The following is a 25,998-nucleotide window of genomic DNA, read 5'->3' on the forward strand; positions in this document are numbered from 1 at the left end:
CTGCAATGTAGAGGCAAGGGCCACATAAGGCTTTTCTGTTGTTTCTGCAGCTGCTGACCCGCACACAGCCTTGAGTTCCCATGGTGCGTCGTTGCGCTTCTCAACAGGTCCGCGGAGGACCTTAAGGTCCACAAATGACAGCATTTTGGAGGTCCCAAGTCACAAGGTGGTTAGGTTGGTCTCAACTAGGGCCAGGGCCTTTTCAGTACTGGCCCCGACTTGGTGGAACGCTCTGTCACAAGAGACTAGGGCCCTGCAGGACTTGACCATCTTTTTGCAGGGCCTGCAAGACAGAGCTGTTCCCCCTGGCCTTTGGTTTGGACTCAGTCTGACCCTTACGTTGCCCTCCCCTTATGGTTTTGACTTTTAAAATGAGGCTGCATTTTAAATTGCATATTAACCTGTATTTTAAATTGTGTGTCATCGTCCCCCCCATTATGTTTTTACTGTAATTTTATTGGTGTTAGCCGCCCTGAGCAGGAGAGGGCGGGGTATAAATAAATAATTTTTTTTTAAAAAAAAAATTTGCATCGGAAGCGAGACTTGCTTTGTGCAATTGTGCAGGATTGCAGCCCTGCATCCGGAGCTGGTGTTCTCATTAGACTGGCTAGGCAGCAGCCTGGGGCGCAGTACTGTGTCTTTGAGAGGCAGTTTCATACAGATTACGGTAGTTTTGGTGACGAATTTATTTGGGGCGGGCCCCCCAGCAACAGCATGCATGCAAAGCAAGGCTCGGGGTTAGCAAGGCCAAGGTGGTTTTGCTGAAACCTCCCACCAGCTTTTGCTTGAGGCTTCCCCCTTCCGTGCACGGCTTCGCTTCCCTGGGATTTCCAATCTTTGCAACGCTGCCGCGTTTCCCGGGGAAGGACTTGCTTGCAACACAAGCCGCGCGGTGCTTCCCGGGTCTAAGCAGCTGCAGCGGCGCCGAAATGCACCAAGCCTTTCTCCGGGAAATGAGCCCCGCACAACCTTCCCCCTTGCTAGCTGAGTGAGGGTCCGAATGGATCAGGCAGAGCCGGGTCTTGCAGATGCGGCAGCTGCAGCGCCGGCTGGCTATGAGCCTGCGGTGCCTCCTCGGCCCGGTTGCGTCTACACCGGCTGCTACTGGTAAGAAATCGCGCAACACGGGGGGGAGAAGAGGCGATTGCTGCAATGTTCCTAATAGAATAGGACATAAGGACCACTTAATTCTAGAGCATCGCAGCTCTGGAGAGGATCGCAGCAGCTGCTGCAACCTTTTCCAGAATATCGGGAGCTCTCCAAAATATTAGAAGCCCCTCCGAAGTTGATTCCTGGAGAATTGCTTCCGCAGAAATCTTCCCCTTAACGCCACTGCAGGAAGTTGAGACAGCTAGTGGCCGGAGGTTGTGGAAATTGTAGTTGATTGATGCTGGCATCTGTCTGTCTTGAGAGACAAAGGAGCGCGCCTCTGGGGGTGAAGTCAAATTGCTGCATTAATAGCACCGAAATGACCTCCATGACCTCCCCAGATGACGAGACCTGCCTTGCTGACATAGGTTCACTCACCTTGAGGTTACCTGATCACTGCATGCAAACACCCCACATTTCATTGGGAAGTTATGAACTTCTATCAGCATTGTTATTGTCGTTTAGTCATTTAGTCGTGTCCGACTCTTCGTGACCCCATGGACCAGAGCACGCCAGGCACTTCTGTCTTCCACTGCCTCCCACAGCTTGGTCAAACTCATGCTGGTAGCTTCGAGAACACTGTTCAACCATCTCATCCTCTGTCATCCCCTTCTTCTTGTGCCCTCCATCTTTCCCAACATCAGGGTCTTTTCCAGGGAGTCTTCTCATGAGGTAGCCAAAGTATTGGAGCCTCAGCTTCAGGATCTGTCCTTCCAGTGAGCACTCAGGGCTGATTTCCTTAAGAATGTATAGGTTTGATCTTCTTGCAGTCCATGGGACTCTCAAGAGTCTCCTCCAGCACTATAATTCAAAAGCATCATTTCTTTGGCAATCAGCCTTCTTGATGGTCCAGCTCTCACTTCCATACATCACTACTGGGAAAACCATAGCTTTTACTATACGGACCTTTGTTGGCAAAGTGATGTCTCTGCTTTTTAAAATGCTGTCTAGGTTTGTCATTGCTTTTCTCCCAAGAAGCAGGCGTCCATCAGCATACCTGGGATCAAAAGTGTATGTTTGGAGTGGGCATAGATACTGGGAGAAATAAGAAGGGCTCCAGGAAAATCTGATTACATTAAACACGTGCTTTTAAAAGTGATTGGATCAAGCTTTTCAGAGTGGGACATGAAAGTGGAATGAGGAATAAACCCTGTAAAGAATGGGTTGGGGAACCTCAAGTACCCTGGGGCAATTGTGGTCTCGATTGCCCTGAGGGGACAATTGCTGTCCTCAGTCTGATCCTTGAAACTCTCCCTCACTGCCCATGCTTCTCATCCCAAATATTTTGGCCTGGTCAGAATGTTTCTTTGAACCCTGATAGTGCATCCTGCTTGCCTGAAGGGAGGATAGAGGTGGGCGTTTGTATATGGAAACTAGGTAAAGGTAAAGGGTCCCCTGACCATTAGATCCAGTCGTGACCGACTCTGGGGTTGCGGCGCTCATCTCGCTTTATTGGCTGAGGGAGCCGGCCTACAGCTTCCGGGTCACGTGGCCAGCATGACTAAGCCGCTTCTGGCGAACCAGAGCAGTGCATGGAAACACTGTTTACCTTCCCGCCGGAGTGGTACCTATTTATCTACTTGGACTTTGACGTGCTTTCGAACTGCTAGGTTGGCAGGAGCAGGGACTGAGCAATGGGAGCTCACCCTGTCGTGGGGATTCGAACCGCCGACCTTCTGATCGGCAAGCCCCCGCCTCTGTGGTTTAGACCACAGCGCCACCCGCTTCCCTATGTGGAAGCTAGCCTACTGTATAAAATAAAATCTTATATTCATTGCTTAGACCAATTTTGTCTCTGAACCCAAACACCCACTAGCAAGTGGACCTCAGAATCTTGTCCGGAAGCGAGTGTGGGTCTCTCAGGCTGGGAAAGGTTCCCTATTTAAAAAACAAGATAAAGTCCTAATCAATATCACTGAATGCATGCAATGTTGAAATTTTATTACTGGGGAGAACGTGGAATGGAAATGTAGTAGGTTGTGTTTCTGTTTTCTCTGTTACAGTGAGGAAAATGTGTGGAAACTTTGTGAATACATCCGAAACCAGAATCTATACCCTTTAGAAGAATTTTATGCGGTTTTCATTTCCAATGACAGGAGGATGGTGAGTTGCGGCATTTTGAACCGATTCTGTAATGCGAAATGACATTTGCCACAGCAGCATCAGAAGCTGGGTTCTATAGAATATATGTGATAGCTTAAGTGGCTTATTTGCTATTGCATGCAGAATAGGATCCTGGTGGTTGTTTTAGGTTGTAATCCTATACCTACTTCTCTTGAGGGTAAGCCTAACTGAAATCAAGGGGACTTTCTTCTGAGTAAACAGGCCAAATGGAAATAGGGTTTGAAAGACAACGAAGATCAGGCCCATGACCACTACTCCTGCCTCCTGCTTTCTTAGTGGCCAACCAGATAGAATCATAGAATTGTAGACTTGGATGGGACTCCAAGCTCTATGCGGCCTAGGACCCATGTACCTACGGGACCGCCTCTCCTGGTATGCCCCGCGGAGGACCTTAAGGTCCACAAATGACAACATTTTGGAGGTCCCAAGTCACAAGGTGGTTAGGTTGGTCTCAACTAGGGCCAGGGCCTTTTCAGTACTGGCCCCGACTTGATGGAACGTTCTGTCACAAGAGACTAGGGCCCTGCGGGACTTGACAGGGCCTGCAAGACAGAGCTGTTCCGCCTGGCCTTTGGTTTGGACTCAGTCTGACGCTTATGTTTCCCTCCCCTTATGGTTTTGATTTTTAAAATGAGGCTGCATTTTAAATTGCATTCTAACCTGTATTTTAAATTGGTTTTTTTCTTTTTCTTTCCCCCCTCTTATTAGGTTTTTACTGAAATTTTATTGGTGTGTTAGCCGCCCTGAGCCTGGCTCTGGCCGGGGAGGGTGGGGTATAAATATTATTATTATTATTATCTAGTCCAACCCCCTGGAATGCACGTATCTCAGCTAAAGCACCTATGACAGATGCAAACAGGATCTGAACGGAATAGCATTCTCCAGACCTGTGGGTATTCCAGCAATTCAGGAGCATTTATGCTTCCAGCCATGGAAACAGAATATATCCATCAGGATTAGTAGTCATGGATAGCCTTATCCTTCATGTATTTGTCCAGTTCTCTTTTTAAAGCCACCCAAGTTGGTGTCAATTGCTCCCATCTTGTGGGAGCAATAGTTTGCCTATGCGCTGTGTGTGTTCTGTTCAAACCAATTCAGTGCTTTAGTTGATATTGACTATGATTTGTTCAGCCAGTTTCAGAGCACGGATGATGAAACCAGCTTGCTTGAACATACGAACCACAGTTTAGGGTTTGGACAACATGCTAAGATGAGCTCAATCTAAGTGGGAACAGAAGCTTTCGATCGGCTCATCACAGCCACCCTGGAAGGTGGAGAGGGGAGGGCGTGAGTCTGAGGTTCGCTGTGAAATACCAAACTAGAAATGGCTCAACTACATTAATGTTAGGAGCAAATATTCCCTGGGTCTTCAAGAGCTTTTCAGGCACTCGGCATGGGGATATTTGGGTCTCATGCTGTATTCCAATGAAAAAAAATCTTAGCTGCATCAGGTAATTTTTTTTAAAGGCTAACTCAATGGCAATCTGAACTCTTTTATGTTGGTTTACCGTACTGAAATGCACTCACCTGTTCTCTGTAATTCACAGGTGCCCCTTTGGGAGCAGCAAGCAGGCATGGTTGGTCAACCTGTGATTTGGGTGAGGAAATTCAGAGCTTCCTTTCTTTGTTTATAATAATAATAATAATAATTTATTATTTATACCCCGCCCATCTGGCTGGGTTTCCCCAGCCACTCTGGGCAGCTTCCAAAAGAATATTAAAATACTGTGATACATCAAACATTAAAAGCTTCCCTAAACAGGGCTGCCTTCAGATGTCTTCTAAAAGTCTGGTAGTTGTTGTTCTCTTTGACATCTGGTGGGAGGGCGTTCCACAGGGAGGGCGCCACTACCGAGAAGGCCCTCTGCCTGGTTCCCTGTAACTTGGCTTCTCGCAGTGATGGAACCGCCAGAAGGCCCTCGGTGCTGGACCTCAGTGTCCGGGCTGGATGATGGGGATGGAGATGCTCCTTCAGGTATACAGGACCGAGGCTGTTTGTGGCTTTAAAGGTCAGCACCAACACTTTGAATTGTGCTCAGAAACGTACTGGGAGCCAATGTAGGTCCTTCAAGACCGGTGTTATATTGTCTCGGTGGCTGCTCCCAGTCACCAGTCTGGCTGCTGCATTCTGGATTAGTTGTAGTTTCCGGGTCACCTTCAAAGGTAGCCCCACATAGAGTGTGTTGCCGTAGTCCAAGCAGGAGGTAACCAGAGCATGCACCACTCTGGCGAGGCAGTCCGCGGGCAGATAGTTTAATATTACAATTGCCCCTTCCACTGTTGCTGGAAATGGAGTTTTGAAGGCGTTTCCCCCCTGTGTAGGCCTGACCTAAGAAGGACAAATGCCTCTGTTCTTTTCTTCTCATATGCTGTTTTTGTACCGTTTACCTCGGTAAAGTATTACCTGTTTCTTCTCTCTCTCTGGACTCCGTCTGCTTTATCCTGGTCCCTCTGCTAACAACTGTTACTGCTACTTTTATTTTCTTTTTAAACGCACCCATTGCGTTAAAAAAAGGTGGCGCTCTAGAGAAAGTGAGTTCTGTGACCCCATTTCAACCTCCCTGCATAACCCACAGTTAAAAAGCTGTAGATATGTCTAGATTTTACCCAGTATTAGGCTAGAGGCCTGTTTTAAAGCGCTTAATTCTAATGCAATTCACCCATTGCCTGTGCAACTATAGTAACAACCAAGATTTGGGCCTACTCAAAACTGGCATGGCGCCTCATTCAAATATGTGACACGCACCAGGCCAGTCAATGAAATACGGCCTTGCCAGGAATTTAAATATATGTCTTGTGTGTCCATGTCCAACACACTAGGCAACGCAGTATGATATGAATCCTAATTTGTGCTCCTTGAGCCAGAGGTGGGAAACTTGTGGACCTTCAGATGTTGCTAAGACTACAACTCCCATCATGCCTGGCCATAGCTGGGACTGATGGGAGCTGGAGTTAAACTGCGTCCAGTGATATTTCCAGGTAAATGTATATTCTGAGTGGTATTCAGCTGAGATTCCTACATTGCAGGGGGTTGGAATGGATGACCCTTGGAGTCCCTTCTGACTACTGCCTTTCATCCTAATCTACCTGTCAGGGTTGTTGTGAGGATAAAATGAAGAGGGGGACAAGGTAAAGGACTCCTGGACGGTTAAGTCCAGTCAAAGGTGACTATGGGGTTGCAGCGCTCATCTCGCTTTTCAGGTCGAGGGAGCCGGTGTTTGTCCACAGCCAGCTTTCCGGGTCATGTGGCCAGCATGACTAAAAACTGCTGACCAGGATGGGGTCCAGAGCGCATGGAAACACGGTTTACCTTCCTGCCGCAGTGGTACCTATTTATCTACTTGTGCTGGTATGCTTTCGAACTGCTAGGTTGGCAGAAGCTCACCCCGTCATGCGGATTCGAACCGCCGACCTTCCAATCGGCGAACCCAAGAGGCTCGGTGGTTTAGACCACAGGGCTCAAAGTGTGTACTACACCAACTCGATTTCTTGGAAAGAAAAAAATGCAATGTTTTTTTTTAAAAAAATATTTTTTAAAATTTGATTGTATATGTTTTTGAATTGTTTTATTCCTAGATGGAGACTTCTCTCAGCCATTTGTCACAGATTCTTACAGTTAAGAAGTTGTAATACTGTCTACTTACAGGACTATCATGTTGTTCTGCTTCATGTGGCCAGCGGAGACCAGAATTTCATTTACGACCTTGATACTTTGCTGCCTTTCCCTTGCCCCATCGACACCTATATTGAAAAGGCTTTTAAATCAGACAGCGTTATTCATCCAGAATTTCAAAGGTGAGGGCAGACATTGCCTGTGCAACTGTAGTAACAACCAAGATTTGGGCCTACTCAAAACTGGCATGGCGCATTACAGGTTTAGTTGGCCTCTGCTGAACGTCTGCACTTTGCATTTCAGGCAGTATCATACCACTCTAAATCATCATGGCTTCCCCCAAAGAACCCTGGGAACTAGTCTGTTAAGGTGCCCATGGTTGTTAGGCACCCCCTATTCTCCTCCCGATCCTACAGTTCCCAGGTTTTTAACGGCCAATCTCTCTTCTCGGGGAACTCTGGGAATTACAGCTCTGTGAAGAGAACAGGGGGTCTCCTAACAACTCTCTTTTTTTAGAAGAAGAAGAAGAAGAAGAAGAAGAAGAAGAAGAAGAAGAAGAAGAAGAGTTTGGATTTGATATCCCGCCTTTCACTCCCCTCAGGAGTCTCAAAGCGGCTAACATTCTCCTTTCCCTTCCTCCCCCACAACAAACACTCTGTGAGGTGAGTGGGGCTGAGAGACTTCACAGAAGTGTGACTGGCCCAAGGTCACCCAGCAGCTGCATGTGGAGGAGCGGAGACGCGAACCCGGTTCCCCAGATTACGAGACTACCGCTCTTAACCACTACACCACACTATATTTTACAAAAATATAATATTTATTCAAAGTTTAAGGTTTCAAAAAGAAAAAAGAACAATAAAAAATATAAAAAAGAATACAACAGTAACAGAAAAGAAAGAAAAAGAAGGTATGAAAATACATTCAATTAAAAAAATCAAAAAATTTTACAAAGAAGAACAGATTAAACCTTTACATAGCTTTCTTCCTTTACTTATTTCCTTGACCTCCTCACACCTCCCATCTCCTAACAACTCTCAGCACCCTTAGCAAACTACAGTTTGCATATATGCTACACAGGTAAGTGGAATTGTCATAAAATGTTTTTGTTTTTCCTCTTTTTATATTTCTGCTCATCATTTTTGTAGATCATGGGTGTAAACGATTTGGGGGCAAAGGGAGGCTGGGATACCTTCCATAATCATAAAGCAGGCATAGGCAAACTCCGGCCCTCCAGATGTTTGGGACTACAGTTCCCATCATCCCTGACCACTGGTCCTGTTAGCTAGGGATAATGGGAATTGTAGTCCCAAAAATCTGGAGGGCCAGAGTTTGCCTATGCTTGCCATAAAGCAACCTATGGCACCAACTGATTTAGATTCTCTTGTTTTGTCAGTAAGTTAATTAATAATAATAATAATAATAATAATAATAATAATAATAATAATATATTTATACCCCACCCACTGTGGGCTGCTTTGAACAGGATATTAAAAGCACAATAAAACATCAAACATTAAAAACTTCCCTAAACAGGTCTGCCTTCCAATGTCTTCTAAAAGTCAGGTAGTTGTTTATTTCCTTGACATCTGGTGGGAGGGCATTCCACAGGGCGGGTGCCACTACCGAGAAGGCCCTCTGCCTGGTTCCCTGTAACCTCACTTCTCACAGGGAGGGAACCTCCAGAAGGCCCTTGGAGCTGGACCTCAGGCTGAACAATGGGGGTGGAGATGCTCCTTCAGGAACTACACAGTGATATAGCAAGTTTTTGCCTACAAAAACATTTGCAGCAGTGCACTTGTTAGTCTTTTAAAGTGTCACAGAGAGAGAGAGTCACATGGTTGCTTTTGCTTCCAGGTCAATTCTATGATTTCTACTTGGACGTAAGCCCAACTGTGATCAGTGGGGCTTTATTCTCATATAGGGCTCTGCAGCCCTAGGATGCACTCCCTTAACCTGAAAGTTAAGCCCCATTGCATTGCGATTTAAACCAGACTTCAAAAATGTAATTTGCGGGTTTAAAGTGGATTTCCTTTTAAAACAGTTCACGGTTAACTACATTTGAGGAGTTTGATGCCTAACGATCCATTTTTAGTCCAGCTGTAGCTGAAAATACTAGGAGCAGAGTCAGCCCTGATGTTTCCATTGCGGACTATGCAATCCCCGTCACATAAGTGTTTGGCTTGTTTAGAAAAGTCCGGTTGGTTCGAGCCGACGTGTACCTGAAGACGTTTGCTTCTGACCGATCCCACATGAAAGATGCTAGCGGGAACTGGCAAAAGCCGCCTCCGTTATACCCGTGCATCGAGACCGGAGGTAAGAAGTTGTTTTAGATTCCCGCTACATCTGCTGTCTTAACATTCCCTTCGTAGGCTCAAAGCATTTCATATATTTGACAGCATGGACGCATCTCCATTACACATCCAATGCAGTATCACACCAGTTTAAACAGTCCTGGCTCCCACCAAAGTATCCTGAGAACCGTAGTCTTAGACACTGTTAGGACACTCTCAGTCCCCTTTGTTGTTGTTGTTTAGTCGTTTAGTCGTGTCCAGCTCTTCGTGACACCATGGACCAGAAAACAAACGGACAATGCTACTTAAAGCTGCTTCCAGATGGAGCCATACTTTGAGGGGGATTTTATATTGAGATAGGGGTGATTATTAAGATATGCCATAAAGTTCCATCAAATACCCCTGCAAAATCTTCAAGAGCTCTTCGGTTCCCTGCCGCACGTAGAGATGATTGAGTTTTCCTGTGGCTTCAATATGTACAACCTTTTTTGGAGTCAGTTATTGCTGAAATTCCCCTCTTAAGTCTTCCTTTCTTTTTAACAGCCCACCCTCTTTGCCTCCAGATTTGCTGGTTTGAGCCTGTCCAGAACATAGACCCCATGCACCTGTCCATGTCTACCTGTAGACCATTGGTCATACCTAGCTCAGCATTTTCTACAATGAATGGCAGTGTCTCTCCAGGTTTGCAGACAATGGTCTTGAGCATGGGACAGATGCTCTTGTCAGATGCCAAAACCTTCCTACCAGCAGCCAAATTGCCTAGAGGTGTTTTAGGGGTCTGTTTAGGAACCTCCACCACTCAAATATACTATTTATTTATTTTTTAAATCATTTTTATTGGTTTTACAAACACAAAGTACAAATAAACACAAACTAGTAAAGATAATCTGTATAAAGAAATTCTCTGAATCTCGGGACTCCCCCCCCCCCATTCCCCTCCATGGGGTCTCATTTCAAGAATTTGCAACTGCATAATCATACAGAACTCCATCAAACCATAATGTCCATAGTATTTTTTTACACTCCAAGTGAGTCAAAATCCTGCTCTTGTTTCCATCTGCTTTTCAGATGGTCTCCTAGATAGCTTATAAGTTTTTCCCATTCTTTTATTAAGTTTTTATCCTCTTGGTTCCTGAGTTTTCCTGTCAGCTTTGCCATCTTGGCATAGTCCATCAGCTTGGTTTGCCATTCTTCTCTGGTAGGGACTTTATCTTCTTTCCAACTCCAAGCTAATAACACCCGGGCGGCTGTTGTTCCAGACATTAAAAAGTCTTTTCTGCTCCTTTGGTAGATCGGAACCTGTAATTAGTAATAAAAAAAGCTTCTGGTTTCTTAACAAAAGTTATTTTCAACATTTTCCCCCCATTTCATTATGTATCATCTCCCAGACAGCTTTCTGGGACACTCAAATGTACTCTTGACATCATTGGTGTTGACCTTTAAAGCCCTAAACGGCCTCGGTCCAGTATACCTGAAGGAGCGTCTCCACCCCCATCGTTCTGCCCAGACACTAAGGTCCAGCTCTGAAGGCCTTCTGGCGGTTCCCTCACTGCAAAAAGCCAAGTTACAGGGAACCAGGCAGAGGGCCTTCTTGGTAGTGGCGCCCGCCCCGTGGAAAGCCCTCCCATCAGATGTCAAAGAGACCTGACATTTAGAAGACATCAAGACATCTGAAGGCAGCCCTGTTCATGGAAGTTTTTAATGTGTGACATTTTAATGTATTTTTAATTTTGTTGGAAGCCGCCCAGATGGGCAGGGTACAAATAATAATAATAATAATAATAATAATAATAATAATAATAATAATTTATTATTTCTCTCTCTCTTTTTTAAAAAAAGACTTCAAGATGAACCTGGATGACTTCATCAGTATGAATCCAGATGTTGGATGGGGATCTGTGCTCTCTCTCCCTGAATTTGTGCAAGGGTTCGGCAGCCAGAACTGATTTTTGACTCACGGCGAAGAAATCCTTTTGACGAGCGCCATTCCTATTGATTGCATTCAGGTGTTTAAAGTCGGACTAATCGTACTGGTTGCATTTGGGCGGGGGGAAATAAAAGAAAATGTACTCAACGGAATAAAACCTTTTTTTAAAAAAAATAAAAAATAAAATATATTTATATATATTGAGAGGAGCCAAAATAACATAGGAAGACTAGATCGTTGGTCCATTTATCTCAGTATTGCCTACCCTGACTGGCAACAACCCTCCAGGGTTTCAGACTAGGAGTTCTCAGACATGCCAGCGTTTGACACCGGGAACCTCTGCATACTCTACCGGTACGTTATGCCATTTTTCTTGTGAAATTCTTCATGTGAGCCTAAAATTGGGAGGCTCAGTCGCAATATCTCCAAAGCAAGTACAGTCATACCTCGGGTTAAATTTGCTTCAAGTTGAGCGCGTTCGAGTTGCGCTCCACAGCAACCCGGAAGTAACGGAGCGCGTTACTTCCGGGTTTTGCCACTTGCGCATGCGCAGATGCTCAAAATGACATCATGCGCAGAAGCGGCGAAAAGCAATGCGCGCCTGCGCAGACATGCCGTCGCTAGATACGTTTACCTCTAGATGCAAACGGGGCTCTGGAACGGATCCCATTCGTATCTAGAGGTACCACTGTACAGTGGTACCTCGGGTTGAGAACTTAATTCGTTCTGGAGGTCCGTTCTTAACCTGAAACTGGTTCTTAACCTGAAGCACCACTTTAGTTAATGGGGCCTCCTGCTGCCGCCACGCGATTTCTGTTCTCATCCTGAAGCAAAGTTCTTAACCCAGGTACTATTTCTGGGTTAGCGGAGTCTGTAACCTGAAGCGTATGTAACCCGAGGTACCACTGTATGTGGAAAGCTGAGCTACGAAGCTCCTTTCTATGAAGGCAAATGCTGTGGCAAAAGAATTTAGCAAATTGCAAAAAAATGGGTCAGATATCGGTAGAAAAACGATGCCAGTAATTCCCAGCTGATCGTACCAAACTGTGCACCCACTGGCTGCCTCGTTTAGTGGGATAAATGATCTCACCTAAAACAGCACAAATTGACGATGGCCAAACGATATTCTCATTTAGATCTGAATGTTCTCAACCAGAACCTGGGAGCTCTTATTACATTTACACCCCAAGGCTGGAAAAGAGGCTGTTTATTTTCATACATACAAAAAACGTGTTGCATTTTGAGCTGCACCATGAACTGGATGTCTATAGAGGTAATAATTGTTTTATTATTATTGAACGCAATTAACGTTTTGAATGCAACTCGGAATTTTCTCTGGGTGCAGATCTACCTATAGCCAGCAGAGTGTGCTTTTAGCATTGGACAAAGGGCAGCACAGATTATAAGATTTTCAGAGGCTTGGATGCTTAGGGCTTGCGGATTTTTGAAGTGTTTCAAAAGCTAGTAAAGTTTGTGTGACTTGAAGGGACAGAAGGGAAAAGAAATTTTGTACACCACAGGCAAGGAAACCTCTCATCCTTTGACGAGCTATGAAATGGGACAAGGGGAGACAAAAAGAAGTACTTATTCACACATCACAAAACTCATTCATTCAATTAACTGAATCGCCACAAGATGACCAGTGGCTCAGACAGCTGTAAAAAGAAATAGGTGCATTTTTGGAAGGCATGTTATGTTATGAGAGCCAGTGTGGTGTAGTGGTTAAGAGCGGTAGTCTTGCAATCTGGGGAACCGGGTTCGCATCCCCGCTCCTCCACATGCAGCTGCTGGGTGACCTTGGGCTAGTCACACTTCTCTGAAGTCTCTCAGCCCCACTCACCTCACAGAGTGTTTGTTGTGGGGGAGGAAGGGAAAGGAGAATGTGAGCCGCTTTGAGACTCCTGAAGGGGAGCGATAAAGCGGGATATCAAATCCAAACTCTTCTTTTTCTTGATCAGTAGTTAGTAGCCGTGATGGCTTAAATCAGGCATGTCTAAAGTCCGTTTCCGCTGGTCGATTTAATTTGACCCCTATGGCAGTATATGTCCTGGGGTAAAATCCTAAAAAAAGCTCAACAACTCCAATCCCCAAACACGCTCAACAACTCAACAACTTTTGGGTTAAATCCCCAAAAAGGTCAACAACTTTGGGGTAAACTTGTAAACTTCATCAAATCTGGCCCTCTTTTAAAAATGTTTGGACACCCCTGGTTAAGCGGAGTTGCAGTACACCTCTGAATACTAGAAGTGCTGGATTCATAGAATTTTAGAGTTGGAAAGGACCTTGAGGATCATGTAGTCCAATACAGGAATATGTAGCTGTCCCATACAGGGATCGAACCTGCAACCTTGGCATTATCCTCACTAGGTGCTAACCAAGTGAGCTATCCAGTGCTCTTCCTGCTTAAAGGCTTCCAGGAACAATTGATTGGCATGTGGCCCCCAGAGGGTTGGTTTAGGGTGAATGCAAGCCTCGAACAAAACAAAATACAGTGGTACCTCAGGTTACATATGCTTCAGGTTACAGACTCTGCTAACCCAGAAATCGTGCTTCAGGTTAAGAACTTTGCTTCAGGATGAGAACAGAAATCGGGCTCTGGCGGCGCGGCAGCAGCAGGAGGCCCCATTAGCTAAAGTGGTGCTTCAGGTTAAGAACAGTTTCAGGTTAAGTACGGACCTCCGGAACGAATTAAGTACTTAACCTGAGGTACCACTGTAAAAAGACTTCCAGCCATAGATAATTCTGGGAAGTGGCTGTTTTTGAAGGTCTCCTGTAGTTTCTTGATGGGAAGACTAATACTGTGTTCTGTCACTAGGTGTCACTGTTTGCAGTTTGTCTCCTATTGAAAGAACAAAGGTCTAATCCAGGCATGTCCAAAGTCCGTTTCAGGGGCTTAATCTGGTCCGCCGGTTGGTTTAATCCGGCCCCTGTGGCAGTTTATTTCCCTTTGGTTGGCCCCCATGGCCCTTCACTTCATCAAATCTGGCCCTCTTTGAAAAACGTTTGGACACCAGTGGGACTCTAAGCATAAAGCTGTCCATTCCTCACGTACATGATTTGAGCACTGTCATGGCAGTGGATAAAACCCATGAATTATTACATGCAGAAAAATAAATGAGTGGTGTATGTTCAATCTACAAAGAAAATTGTATGCAAATTAAACAGAATATTCCATTCGTTTATTAATAATAAGTAATACCAGAAATGAACCATCATCTTCCCTTTTTTATTGTTTTACTGGAATCTGCTTAGTGGGTGCCTGGAACTCCCATGTGACAATACCATTTCATGCGTTTGGACGTTTCGGTTACCAAAAACTGAATAAAATTAAGTGAAGTGGAGCTTTCCCACGGGGACTAGAGTACAGGAATTAGCATGTGGGAGCAGCAGTAGAAAACAGAAATGTGTGTTCGTATGTGAAATCCCTCTGTGCATTGCAGAAATGTCATTATTTTGGCAGCAGCAACCCACTTACTCTTCCCTTTAGTGAGCCCTTTCTTAAGTAAACATGTTGCAGACTGCATTCCTTTGGTGTGTGTGTTTGATATTTCCTGCAACTTCCAAATACGACTCAAAAACAAAACACTGCTCAAGTAGGCTGTGGACTCAGCAGAAAGAGAAGGTTTATATCTCCACTCATTCTACAATGCTGGGTATTTCCTGTGCTTCCCTCGATCTCCCCCACTCCATCACAACAGTCTAGACGCATCTCCAAACTACCATTAACCCTGAGTCCCGTCGTCGTGTTAAAAATAGCGGCTGTATAAGCATGAATCTTGCGGTGACGGGAAAATGGTAGGTTGCGCTTCAGTACCCCACAAGCCAGCTATTTTGAGGAAAGAAACATTTAATTTGAAGAAAAAAAATAAGGGACTTGAGGAAATTCTGAAATGAGTGCAGCAAAGCATGCCTCGTTGACACTGAGGTTGCAAAATGAGATATTTCAGCAGGAGAGTGATTAGAATTGTGAAATAAAGTTGCTGTTGTTTAGTCGTGTCCGACTCTTCGTGACCCCATGGACCAGATCATGCCAGGCACTCCTGTATTCCACTGCCTCCCGCAGCTTGGTCAACCTCATGTTAGTAGCCTTGAGAACACTGTCCAACCATCTCATCCTCTGTTGTCCCCTTCTCCTTGTGCCCTCAATCTTTCCCAACATCAGGGTCTTTTCCAGGGAGTCCTCCTCTCTTCTCATGAGGTGGCCAAAGTATTGGAGCCTCAGCTTCACGATCTGTCGTTCCAGTGAGCACTCAGGGCTGATATCCTTAAGAATGGATGGGTTTGATCTTCTTGCAGTCCATGGGACTCTCAAGAATCTCCTCCAGCACCATAATTCAAAAGCATCAATTCTTTGGCTATCAGCCTTCTTTATGGTCCAATATAGTTACTCTGGATTAAATCACATCTGCACCAAAAGTCTTGATTCAGTTGACACTTCATGGTTGGGCAATGCATCTTGGGCATTGGTTTGGACAACGATTAAAACACACACACACACACACACACACACACACACACACACACACTAACTCCCAAGAGTGCACTTCACATCTGACACAATGCATATGCGTTTTGTACAGGTGCAGAAATATCGCATATAACACAGCCCCAACTCTGACTTAAGGGTTGCAGAATGTGAAATACAGTTGGCAAATACCGATAGGTTACCTTTGAAGCTACAGAGCTTCTATCCTAATTTCTCTTCTGTGAACAGGACAGGAATTAGGGCTTTCAATCTCTGCTTTTCACTCTGTAGCCCCCACAAATTCATAGGAGTTGCGGACTGCTGAAGGATGGGGAAATTGACAGAAATCCCTCCCTCTTGCAGGAATAAAAGAGCTGGTAAAACTTGTATTGAAAACAAGTTATTTTAGGGAGTAAATCCCAGAGAGAATTGTTAGAAGTTTAAAAATACAGTGGTACCTCAGGTTAAGAACTTAATTCGTTCTGGAGGTCCGTTCTTAACCTGAAACTGTTCTTAACCTGAGGTACCACTACAGCTGATGGGGCCTCCCGCTGCCGCCACTCGATTTCTGTTCTCATCCTGAAGCAAAGTTCTTAACCTGAGGTACTATTTCTGGGTTAGCAGAATCTGTAACCTGAAGCGTCTGTAGCCCGAGGTACCACTGTAACCAATTAAATAAATAATAATAATAATAAATGCATGTTTTTAGTGTTTCACACATTTGGGGACAGATCTAGCTCTTCAAACATTTCTTTATAAGCATGAAAGCAAGCAGCTTAACAGCAAAAAGGGTTTTGTTTTTTAAAAAATGCAGAAGAGCAACATTAAGAGATTTTCATCTTATCTAAAACTGTAAAATGTTTGGACTGTTATGTAAGAACATGAGAAGACCCTTGGCGGATCATGTCAAAGACCCATCTCGTCCAGCATTCTGTTCTCACAGTGGCCAGCCAGATTCCTATGGATATTGTGATTGGGGAGGAATGACTTAAATAAAATTCGGAAGAATTAAGAGACACAATATATTTAAGTTGTCCCCATAGCTGGGTGAGCATGGCAGGGGGGAGAACAGAGAGAGATAAAAGGGACTGAAGCAAAAGGGCAAGTTTGAGTCAAACAAAGACAGGGGGGAAAATACCACATTCATAATTTCTGAACATTTTATTTATAATTCAGTGTCAAAAAAGTTTACAAAAAATCTTTTTACATCGCTGCTTGTTCCAAACAGTTGTAAAAATCAAAAAACGGCTGAACATGCAAGAAAAGAATGTGCGACATTTATATGAAGAGATTTTCAAGCACCCCATTATACACAAAAAGGGTTTCAATTACACAACAAGGTATGCTTTTCAACCTCTGAACCACCCTGTTGAGCATCCCATCAAAGTAAACCTCCTTTAAACAAGTAAAGTTTCCACTTTTAGACAAATATAGGCAGCTATATATTATTAATGGCAATGGAGTTCTTAAAAAAAACACCTTGATTTTCTTTTTTTAAAGAAAATAATTCATTTTTGAGCTGGTCTATTGGCATGATGTAGAGTGAAATATAACTTTTTTCTGTCAAGACAGTACGTGAGAGGGAAAAGGGCAGAAGGAGCCGGAGGGCCAAACGGATGCCTCTCCCTTTTCCCCAGTTTCCAAACAATGCACGATTCTGAATGAATGGAACGATTCTCATTTCTATAAGGCAACGACGGAGAGCTTTTACCAGCCCTGCTTTACAGAGGCTGCAGCTGAGCTCCGCTGATGCCAACATGCTTTGTCGTGGCATCTTTGGTGGAGCGCAAGGATGGGCAAGCTGTGGTCCTTCAGGAAATTTTGGATCATCCTTGACATGCTGAAAGACAGCAGTTTCCTCTTCTCTGGTGTACGGCCACAAGTCCCAGCCAAAGTACGCTGGAGAAGATCTGATGGTAACCAACAGGGTCATTCTGGAGTAAAGGGTTCTGAGGGCTTTCCTCAAACTGGTACATGCTACTAATCCCAAACACCCAAAAGCAGAGATCCATTGAACATGAGGATGAAGGCCCTTGGATGTAGGAATGCTACAAGGGTCTTATGGCTGTATCTTCAGGTTGCTGTCTTCCATCCATTCAGGGATGGAGAAATCTATCCATTTTGGTTCTCCCAAGTTTTATTTATTTATTTATTTTAAAAAACCCTCAGATTCAGTTCTCCGCCCTTCCACAACATTTTGCAATTCTTTTTTTTTAAAAAAAACCCTCATGAAAACTCACCAGCATGTCCATGCTAATTTCTCCTAATAGATGCATACACCCCAACCCCCGAAAATCAATTTCCTCTTAGAGAATGTATTTTCGCACACCTCGCTTGACTAGAGAATCGAGCTGCAAAATTTCAGAAAAGTGCAAATTTCCAAAGATGGCTTTTTTCCGGTTCACGTATTGCTTCAAGATATGGGGCAAATTTGCCTTTAAATGCTAACTGGATCGAATTGCTCCCCAATTCCTGGCCGCAATTAATTGGGGGGGGGGGCGGAAATGCCTGGAAAATATGTTTGGAACAGGGAGAGAATTCTTTGGGGAGCGATTTGTGGAAGTGTACTGAGATTGTCATTCTATTTGCTGGATGTTCTACAGAAGGGAAACCTATGGTTTTATCCTCTCAAAGAGAACAAACCCTATCCATTGATTCCAATAAGAAGAAAAGCCAGTTAAGGGCCAGTGAAAACTCCTCACTGTCCCAAGGCCATGTCAGGAAAATGACCCATGGCACGTCTCCTCTAATTCGCCTCTGCCTTTTCATCCTCTTCACCATCGGAGCTCCAATTTGGGGGGAGGGGAAGCAATAGCAGAGGCATAGGCAAACTCGGCCCTCCAGATGTTTTGAGACTACAACTCCCATCATCCATGACCACTGGTCCCGTTAGCTAGGGATGATGGGAGTTGTAGTCCCAAAACATCTGGAGGGCCGAGTTTGCCTATGCCTGCAATAGCACCAGTTCTTTCCACGGTGGCTGGGAGGACCCCCGCCCCCCTATCGAGAGCAGATTTCCCCCTCTGCCCACAGAATACAAGATCGGCCATATTGTATGGCCCTTGGGACACTCTGAGGAACCATAGGATTGTGCACCCAAGTTTGTTAACCCTGAAATCAACGGGCCTTAAGTTCGTCAGGATCAAGCCCATCGCCTTCAATAGGTTTTCCCGACACTACATCACATTTTGCAGCAGTACTCCTCTACATTCCCAGAGTTAAGACACTACAGACAGAGATTGTTCAATGGGTGAAAATCCAGCAATTTTATGTTCGTTGGACGTAAAACCTGTACGAAAGAAATAAGACTGGGTTCTGACGATGGAATGAGAAGGGGGCATTTTCCAGACAAAGCTAAATTAGCTCTTTGTCACTTGCAGTTGGAAAACGTCTTTATGACTGCAGTTACGTTAAAAAAAAAGGGTTCAAAAAACAACCTTGTCAGTATTTTGCCTCACGTATGTCATAGGCAGAACTCCAGAATGCTTAACAATTTTTCTAAAATAGGGGTGGAGGGGGAAAGAGCTAATCTCATCTGCAAAAAAAAAAAAAAAAAAAGGGAGCGTGACTTTAAGTCATAAAGGCATCACATTGACAGCAACTCATTGTTTTCGCCAACGAGTCAGCTAGCGAGAGGAGTGGTTTCAATTAAATATATGGGTTTATGGCAAGATGCAAGAAGGGTCGTTAAAATGAGCCTTGCGACAGGTTGCACGGAGATCTGTGCCAACATCTCCCCCTTCGCCCGCCCGTACAACAAGTGGATGGTTTCAAGCCCAGGAACATCTCGTCAGTTTTACGAGAGACTTAACTGCACTTGGAAGGATCCTGGTTTGTTTCAGCTTAAGCCATCCAGGGTCAGATAAATCTGGTAAGGAGGCAAAGTTAGTTAACTGTTGGGATGCCCTCAAGGAGGAGTTTGGTGTCTGAAGTTGTACAGTACTACATATCCACAGGTATCCATCCTACAGGTGCCCCAGCATCTGATTTTATGTTATACAAAGAGTCCATACTTGCCAACCAAACTGCTCCCAAAATGACCTGAGGTGCCATTGAGGGTTTTTGGTCACTTGCATGCGTGTTTTTCGACACATGAAAGAGATTCTGATTCATCCAATAGCTAAACAATAATATATACAAGGTGAGTACAAAACTCCCCCAAACAACGGGTGGAATAAGTGCTTCTCTAGTATAAAACTCACACATTTCGTAAAAATCAAAAAAAGCCCTATCCTAATATAAACCAGGGGAATTTGTTTGCTAGAGGCTAGTTTGGAAATGTTCGATAGGTCCAGAAATGTTACCCTACCATTTTTATTTTTATTTTAATGGGCTTCATAATAAAAACGAATCAGCATATATATGTAAGCAATCCCTTTAGTGGTTGCTGGCGCCCATTGGTACTGGTAGGGCAGAAGGCAGGGAGGCCAACAATAGGTGGCGCCAGAGCCCATGACAGGCACAGCCAATTCATTCTAGGTTTGCCCCCATCCTCCCCGCTACCAAGTTCTATTGTGGCAATGCTGAGACCATGGAGGAGGAAGTCAATAGCCAGTTGATGCAAGTAAGAAAGGAGTTGGAATTGGCTGAGGGAAGACAGGATGTTGGTGGGACAACATCCCATTCAATCTAAGGGACCACTGAATCTCCTCCCTCTTTCATTCACGCATTGTCTAAACACCAAAAGCCACTTTCTGCTTACACTCAGACCCATCATCTACCCTCCTATACTATATAGGATGCTAAATTCATTTCCTGAAAGACCCAACCACATGGCAAACGTATCAGTTCCATAACAACTTTTACCAACTCCTCGCGTCAACCACCACCAACGCCTCTGCTCTCAGTTCCCTGTTCCAACCTCACTTTATTTCCGCAACTCCTGGCTCCAGCAATGCCCCTAAACAACCCTTAGCGTCGTTAAAAACCTGTGCTTCTATTTTAAATCTTAGCCAAAAAAAAGGGTATTTTATGCACGTACCCTGCTGTCAGACTGTACCTTTGTTTTGGTTTACTGCTTTGAATAATACCAATAAAATGATTGTGATTATTTGAAATCTTTTACATCCCTGTGCGAGGAATTTCTCCTGTATTTCAGCACCAAACCTGATACAGTATATAGGAGCAGCAGCTCCAAAGGAGAAACGTTTTCACACGACATGGGGCAAATTTGTCATGTTGGTTCTTTGGATAATGTAGCTCGTTTGAGCGCAGCTGTACCCTTTAGACCATGTGTGGTACCAACATAGGCTAAGCACAGATACATGTGCCTCACAGGGGTTTAGACATTCTTAATGCACACACCTGCCTGTGGTCTTATTCAAGCTCATCTTCAGTTCTCTAGGCCACACACTTCTCAGAATCCAACATCAACACTTATTAGGGGGACAGAGGCGAGTCCTCCACCTTTGGTGGAGTTTTAGTGTTTCGCCTGCAATTAATTTAATACTGGGCCGGTTCTGCAAGGAAGGAGAAGGGCAGTGATAGGGGCATCCACTTTGCAAACAGAAAGCCTCAGGTTTAATCCCATCCGAGCGAGATCTACAGTTTGAGAGCAGGTGATGTGGAAGTTGCAAAATTGTTCTGGGGTGTGTGTGGGAAGGAGGAGGTGCGTTCACAGGCACCAGCCAAAGAGTGGATCTTCCACATTCAAGCTCTTAAAGCCTACATAGCAGAATGTATTGCACATTAGAGCTTGCCCAAGAACAGACAAGCGATGTCTCTTTACAATAAGCAAGGCTGGCTACACCACTTTCACAGCACAATGTATTTGTACGTACGCAAAGTCAACCAGTGCTGAAGGCGACATTGCAGCTCCTTCGCTCCTCCCTGGTCATTCTGCTGCTCCATCACGCTGAGAGCTAAGCCATGGTTTGCTTGAGCATGTTGCCTGAACCTGGGCTTGTGGTATAGTTCTTCCACACAACCTGAAAGCTGTAAACCACAGGGCAGACCTTAGGGTATAGCTTGTGGTTAGTCTGGACCAACCATAGGCAAACTCAGCGCTCCAGATGTTTTGGGACTACAAGTCCCATCATCCCTGACCACTGGGTCCTGTTAGCTAGGGATGATGGGAGTTGTAGTCCCAAAACATCTGGAGGGCGAATTTGCCTATGCCTGGTCTGGACAGAGCTTAGCCATAAGACTAGGTTTGGAAGACATGCTAATCCAAACTATGGTTTAGTTCAGCACAGCAGCTGATCGACTCCAGAGGAGCAATGCACCTGCGATCTCTGCTCTCACACCCAAGCATACATGCTAAGCCAGTTTGGGCTCAGTGTGACATGTGAAGTTGGGCAATGTATTGGAGAGAGATTGAGAGCAACAGCAGGCCTCTAGAAAATACGCAGGGCCGATGTGATGTGGCACACCAACCATCATTCGCTCTTCTTCGTGTTTGTTGTTTTACCAGCAATCACAACAGGCCCACTGTTCTGCTGGAGCCTTTCCAAATTTCTGAGAACCAGGCTTTTCGAACAAAAGAGCAAGCAGACTCTTAAGAAGTAACAAAAAAGGAGTTAAGTCTACTTTTGCCATCAACTTCCCCCCTTTAAATCTCTACAAAGTACAAACACTTCACATTGCATATCGGGTTGGCTGCAAAGCTTTTCAGAGGTAGAAAATGGTGTGGTGTGTACATTTTACATTGATTTTCATTTCATCTTAAAGGATAAAGGGCTATGCCCTTGTAAGCTACCGATTCTAAAAATGTCTTCGGTATAAATATCTATTGTAAACAAAACCCAGAGTGGGAAGTAGTTGAACAGCTTTAGCCTAATCATGGTGTTTTAATTTCTCTAGGCTTTGAAACCAAAGAGACATTTCAAACGGATGCAAAAAAACAAAACAAAACAAATTTGAATTTTCTAAGCAGAATAAGGATTCTCCCCAGTTGCTTGAAATCAGATTCTTACAAAGCATCATATATTTACAGTGTTTACACATTTATCAGTTCAGTTGGAAGGCCATATTCTCAAAAAGAGTTCAATGCCACTGAATAATGACTCCCTTCGCCTCCTAAAATCCTCTTGTCCTCTTGACTCAGGAACTCCAAAGCTGTAATATTTACACACAATATACAGGTTGAGCGAGCCTGTTCGGCAGTATAAAGTGTCCCATCAGTATAGCAAAATATTTACACAGTGAAAATTACTTGGGGATTCAAAATCTGAACAAGTTGATGAAGTCCTGGGGTGAAAGAGAAGTCAAGCAGCCCTCTGGGTTGTTAGCTGTGCATGGATGATCGGTGCCCTGAAAAGGAAGAAAATCTGGATGTATAGAGATAGCAGCAAAGTAGATGGCATATCTGTAGGTACCGTAGCTTAGCAGCAATGAAACAGCTTACTTGCAGCAAGGGGAGTTTTGCTGCTGCTGGAGGCACAAGCTGCAAGCTCAGCGAAGTCACTCATGCCGTCAACGTAGTACAAGTGGCTGTTGGTCCACATGCATCAGATATGGGGAACTTGGAACCTCGGGGCTACAATTAGGACCCCCATACCTATGGGACCACCTCTCCTGGTATGCCCTGTGGAGGACCTTAAGGTCCATAAACAACACCACTTTGGAGGTCCCAAGCCTCAAGGAGGTTAGATTGGTTTCAACTAGGGCCAGGGCAGGGATTGCCACTGATCTGTCTAGCTTTCAGTTTATTGCGTGGCTGAGATCTCCACCCAACAGAAACGCTTCCACCGCTGTAACACCAAGGAATGGTTCGTGAAAGCGACTGACATCTTGCGCACTAGGCAAAGAAACCAGAGGGCAGGAGTCACCTAACCAGCCCCTGTGCAAGGACTTATGCTCATGCAATGGGGCTCTTGCACCTCCATGAAACTGGCTCTGGTGGAAGTCAGGAGAACCTTCAGAACAATGCATGGAGGAAGAGAGGGGAGATTGTGTCATCTAGCAAGCAGAACAGCTGGGAGAGTGTAGCACTGAATTCCACCCAGAGTCCAAGAGCTCAAGCTTTAAGACCCTTCAAGCGAGATGCTGCAATTGTAGTCCATGCAATATATCCTCTGCCCCAAGCTTAAACCTCCAGCCATCAAGAGGATTTGGGACTGGCCACCTACCTTCCAAGACAAGATATGGCAGTGTCTACAGAGCTGCAAAGAATCGCCGTACTGCTCCTTCCTTGGGTAGCACCTCACAAGCTTGAAATACATCTTCTTCCAATCCAAATGCCCCTTCTCTGACATGATTAGCCGTTTACGAATCTGAAATGTAAGAGAGTCCCACAATGGAATCAGAGGCCTGGGAAATTTGTCCAAGGACTGGCTAGTTTAAGGCAGCTGCCACAGCTTAGTGAGAGAGCCCCTGTTCTGCATGCGGAAAGTCCTAGGTTCAAATCCTTGGCATCTCCAGATTTGGCTAGGGGGAGACCCTGAATGAAGCCCCACGAAGAGCTGTTGGCAATCCTCATAGGCAATACGGAACTGGGTGGATCCCAATGATCTGACTTCCTATTCTCCTATGAGCCACACAACAGTGAAACGAGGATCAGGCAAATCCAAGACCACCCCAGAGAGAATATACGCCACAACCAAGCAAATTAAACACCCAAAGTGTGGCATAAGTAGGAGACAGGAATAGTAGTAAAATTTACATAAATTCAGATTGATAAAGCTAGGACTGCTGCCTGCTAAATACTGAGAATTGTTCAGCATAAGATATAAGAAATTCAGGCGTTTTTCATGGTGAGTTCTGCAGCAAGCCGCTTTTTCATATGAGTGGGGTCTTGTCTCTTTGGGGGCAGAAAATGCAGATATCTTGTTTCTTTGGATCCCCACCGTAGGACTTAAGAATGGTACAGGCATGCTCTCAGGAATTTTGCAGAAAGCTGGCAAGTACCTTCAAGACCCAAGACTGGTCTGGGCAGTATGGATGGACTAATCTGTCAAGCTCATATTTCCAGTCTTAAATTTAGTTATTCACATTAAAGTTTACTCGTGTGTGTGTGTGTTTTAAAGTCCTCCTGAAAATCCATCAGCATGTAAGTGCTAATTTCGCCAACACACACTTTTATCTGCAATTTTGACTCATTGACACTTTTTTTGCAAAGCAGTTTTTTACTAATGCAATGCAACTCTGCATGTTACCATCACTAACACATTCATTTCTGCGAACATTTGTTTGGCTGAAGAGCTGAACAGCAAACTTCAGAACAGTGTGATTTTTGAAAGATGGTTCATGTATTGTTTCAGAAACTGAGTTACACAGGTTCGCCTTTAAACGCCTAATTTATCCTGCTTCACGACTGGGCAATAAAACTAAACAAAACCGTGGTCTTATTTTCAGTATTTCTGCTGCTTCTGTGATCATCACTCTCCCCATAGTTTCAAGATTACAACAGCCTATTATTATTACCTGTCTGTCTGTGAAATGGTAGTGACAAAGCTTTTTCCACAGCAGCCGGTCCTCACTGAGCACCTGAAGACTTGGAGCTACTTGCCCAAGGCTCACCAGGTCTCTTCCATCTGTCAGGCGTTGCATGATGTTCAGTTGCAAACACAAGGGCAGGTCTGTGAAAGTCAAGCCCTTAAAGGCAGGCTGGGAGGGAAAAGACAGAGCATGCAAAAAAACAAGGTGTGAAAAGAGCTTCGTGAAAGAGCAAAGAAGCAACATTTTCAGCACGAAAACAAACAAGGCAGGATACTCCACTCACCCTGGTGATTTGGATATTGTTCAGCTGCTGCTGCCAATGAAGAATCGTCTCCATCCTATGGACCCACATGTTGATGTTGCCAACCAGGACAGACTTGCCAACGCTTTGGACCAAAGTGCACAGAGACAGATACAGAGTCTGCAGCAATTCCCTGATTAGACGGATATTCTGCTGATCCTCCAAGACTTTTTGAATAGGAAAAGAGAAGGAATGAAATGAGACACAAAGAAGACGAAAAATGCTAAAGAAGCACGCATTATATTCTTATCAGTGAGACCATGTTTGCTTATTGCAGGCGTCAGCAACCTAAGGCCCATGGGCTGGAAGCTGCCCCCGAAGGTCATTTAACCAGCCCCTGAACTGAGACGCCCGCTTGGCAAGTCCCCGCGCGGTGCGCTAAACCGGTGCAGCACGGTATGGGGACTCTCTTCCACGGCTCTGGAAGTTGTTTCTGTGCATGCCAAGACGCCGGAAATCATGTCTGTGCATGTCCGTGGTGCCGGAAATTGCTTCTGTGCAGGCGCGATTTTCGGCATCTGAGCATGCGCAGAAGCAATTTCAGGCACTGCGGACATGCGCAGACGTGATTTCCGGCGTCGCGCTGCGCTGGTCCGGCCCACAGAGGATCTCTGTGGGAGTGATCCGGCCCATGCTCAGTAAGCCTTGCCGACCCTTGGCTTATTGTCCTTTGACTCCAGCAAGATGTGGCTCCACCTCAGACAGCAGGGGATGGCTATTCCAAAGCCATTTCTCCTAAGCTCCCTTGTC

The 25,998-nt window shown here is 44.9% G+C and overlaps 2 protein-coding genes across 3 annotated transcripts in view; one reads left to right on the forward strand and one right to left on the reverse strand.

Moving 5' to 3' along the window:
- Positions 1–664: 664 nt before the first annotated feature.
- NTAQ1 (N-terminal glutamine amidase 1) lies at positions 665–11,306 on the forward strand. Of its 2 annotated transcripts, XM_082235950.1 has the most exons (6): positions 670–1,107; positions 3,153–3,252; positions 4,821–4,871; positions 6,920–7,068; positions 9,075–9,199; positions 11,017–11,300. In XM_082235950.1, the coding sequence occupies exons 1-6, from the start codon at positions 1,001–1,003 to the stop codon at positions 11,121–11,123; spliced, it is 639 nt and encodes a 212-aa protein (XP_082092076.1). In that variant the 5' UTR covers positions 670–1,000; the 3' UTR covers positions 11,124–11,300. The 2 variants fall into 2 exon arrangements, with proteins under 2 accessions (XP_082092077.1, XP_082092076.1); XM_082235951.1 differs by lacking the exon at positions 4,821–4,871 and having other exon boundaries at positions 665–1,107; positions 11,017–11,306.
- Positions 11,307–17,721: 6,415 nt separating this feature from the next.
- Positions 17,722–25,998, reverse strand: part of FBXO32 (F-box protein 32) — a 34,479-nt gene continuing 26,202 nt past the window's right edge. The window contains exons 6-9 of the mRNA XM_082235840.1: positions 25,231–25,415; positions 24,933–25,115; positions 23,639–23,782; positions 17,722–22,820 (exon numbers count right to left, since the gene is read on the reverse strand). Of these exons, the coding sequence (XP_082091966.1) occupies positions 22,731–22,820; positions 23,639–23,782; positions 24,933–25,115; positions 25,231–25,415 (602 nt within the window). The 3' untranslated portion in view covers positions 17,722–22,730. The remainder of the gene's footprint in view (positions 22,821–23,638; positions 23,783–24,932; positions 25,116–25,230; positions 25,416–25,998) is intronic.

The sequence above is a fragment of the Podarcis vaucheri genome (assembly GCF_965113315.1).
Source record: "Podarcis vaucheri genome assembly, chromosome: 8".
NCBI lineage: Eukaryota > Metazoa > Chordata > Lepidosauria > Squamata > Lacertidae > Podarcis > Podarcis vaucheri.

What these genes read in the sequence shown, in the direction of transcription:
- NTAQ1 (XM_082235950.1), top strand. Translation starts at nt 1,001, where the DNA reads ATGGATCAGGCAGAGCCGGGTCTTGCAGATGCGGCAGCTGCAGCGCCG. An exon ending in TTTCCAATGACAGGAGGATG is followed by an intron (nt 3,253 to 4,820) that starts GTGAGTTGCGGC and finishes TGTAATTCACAG; the next exon opens with GTGCCCCTTTGGGAGCAGCA. An exon ending in ATTCATCCAGAATTTCAAAG is followed by an intron (nt 7,069 to 9,074) that starts GTGAGGGCAGAC and finishes TGGCTTGTTTAG; the next exon opens with AAAAGTCCGGTTGGTTCGAG.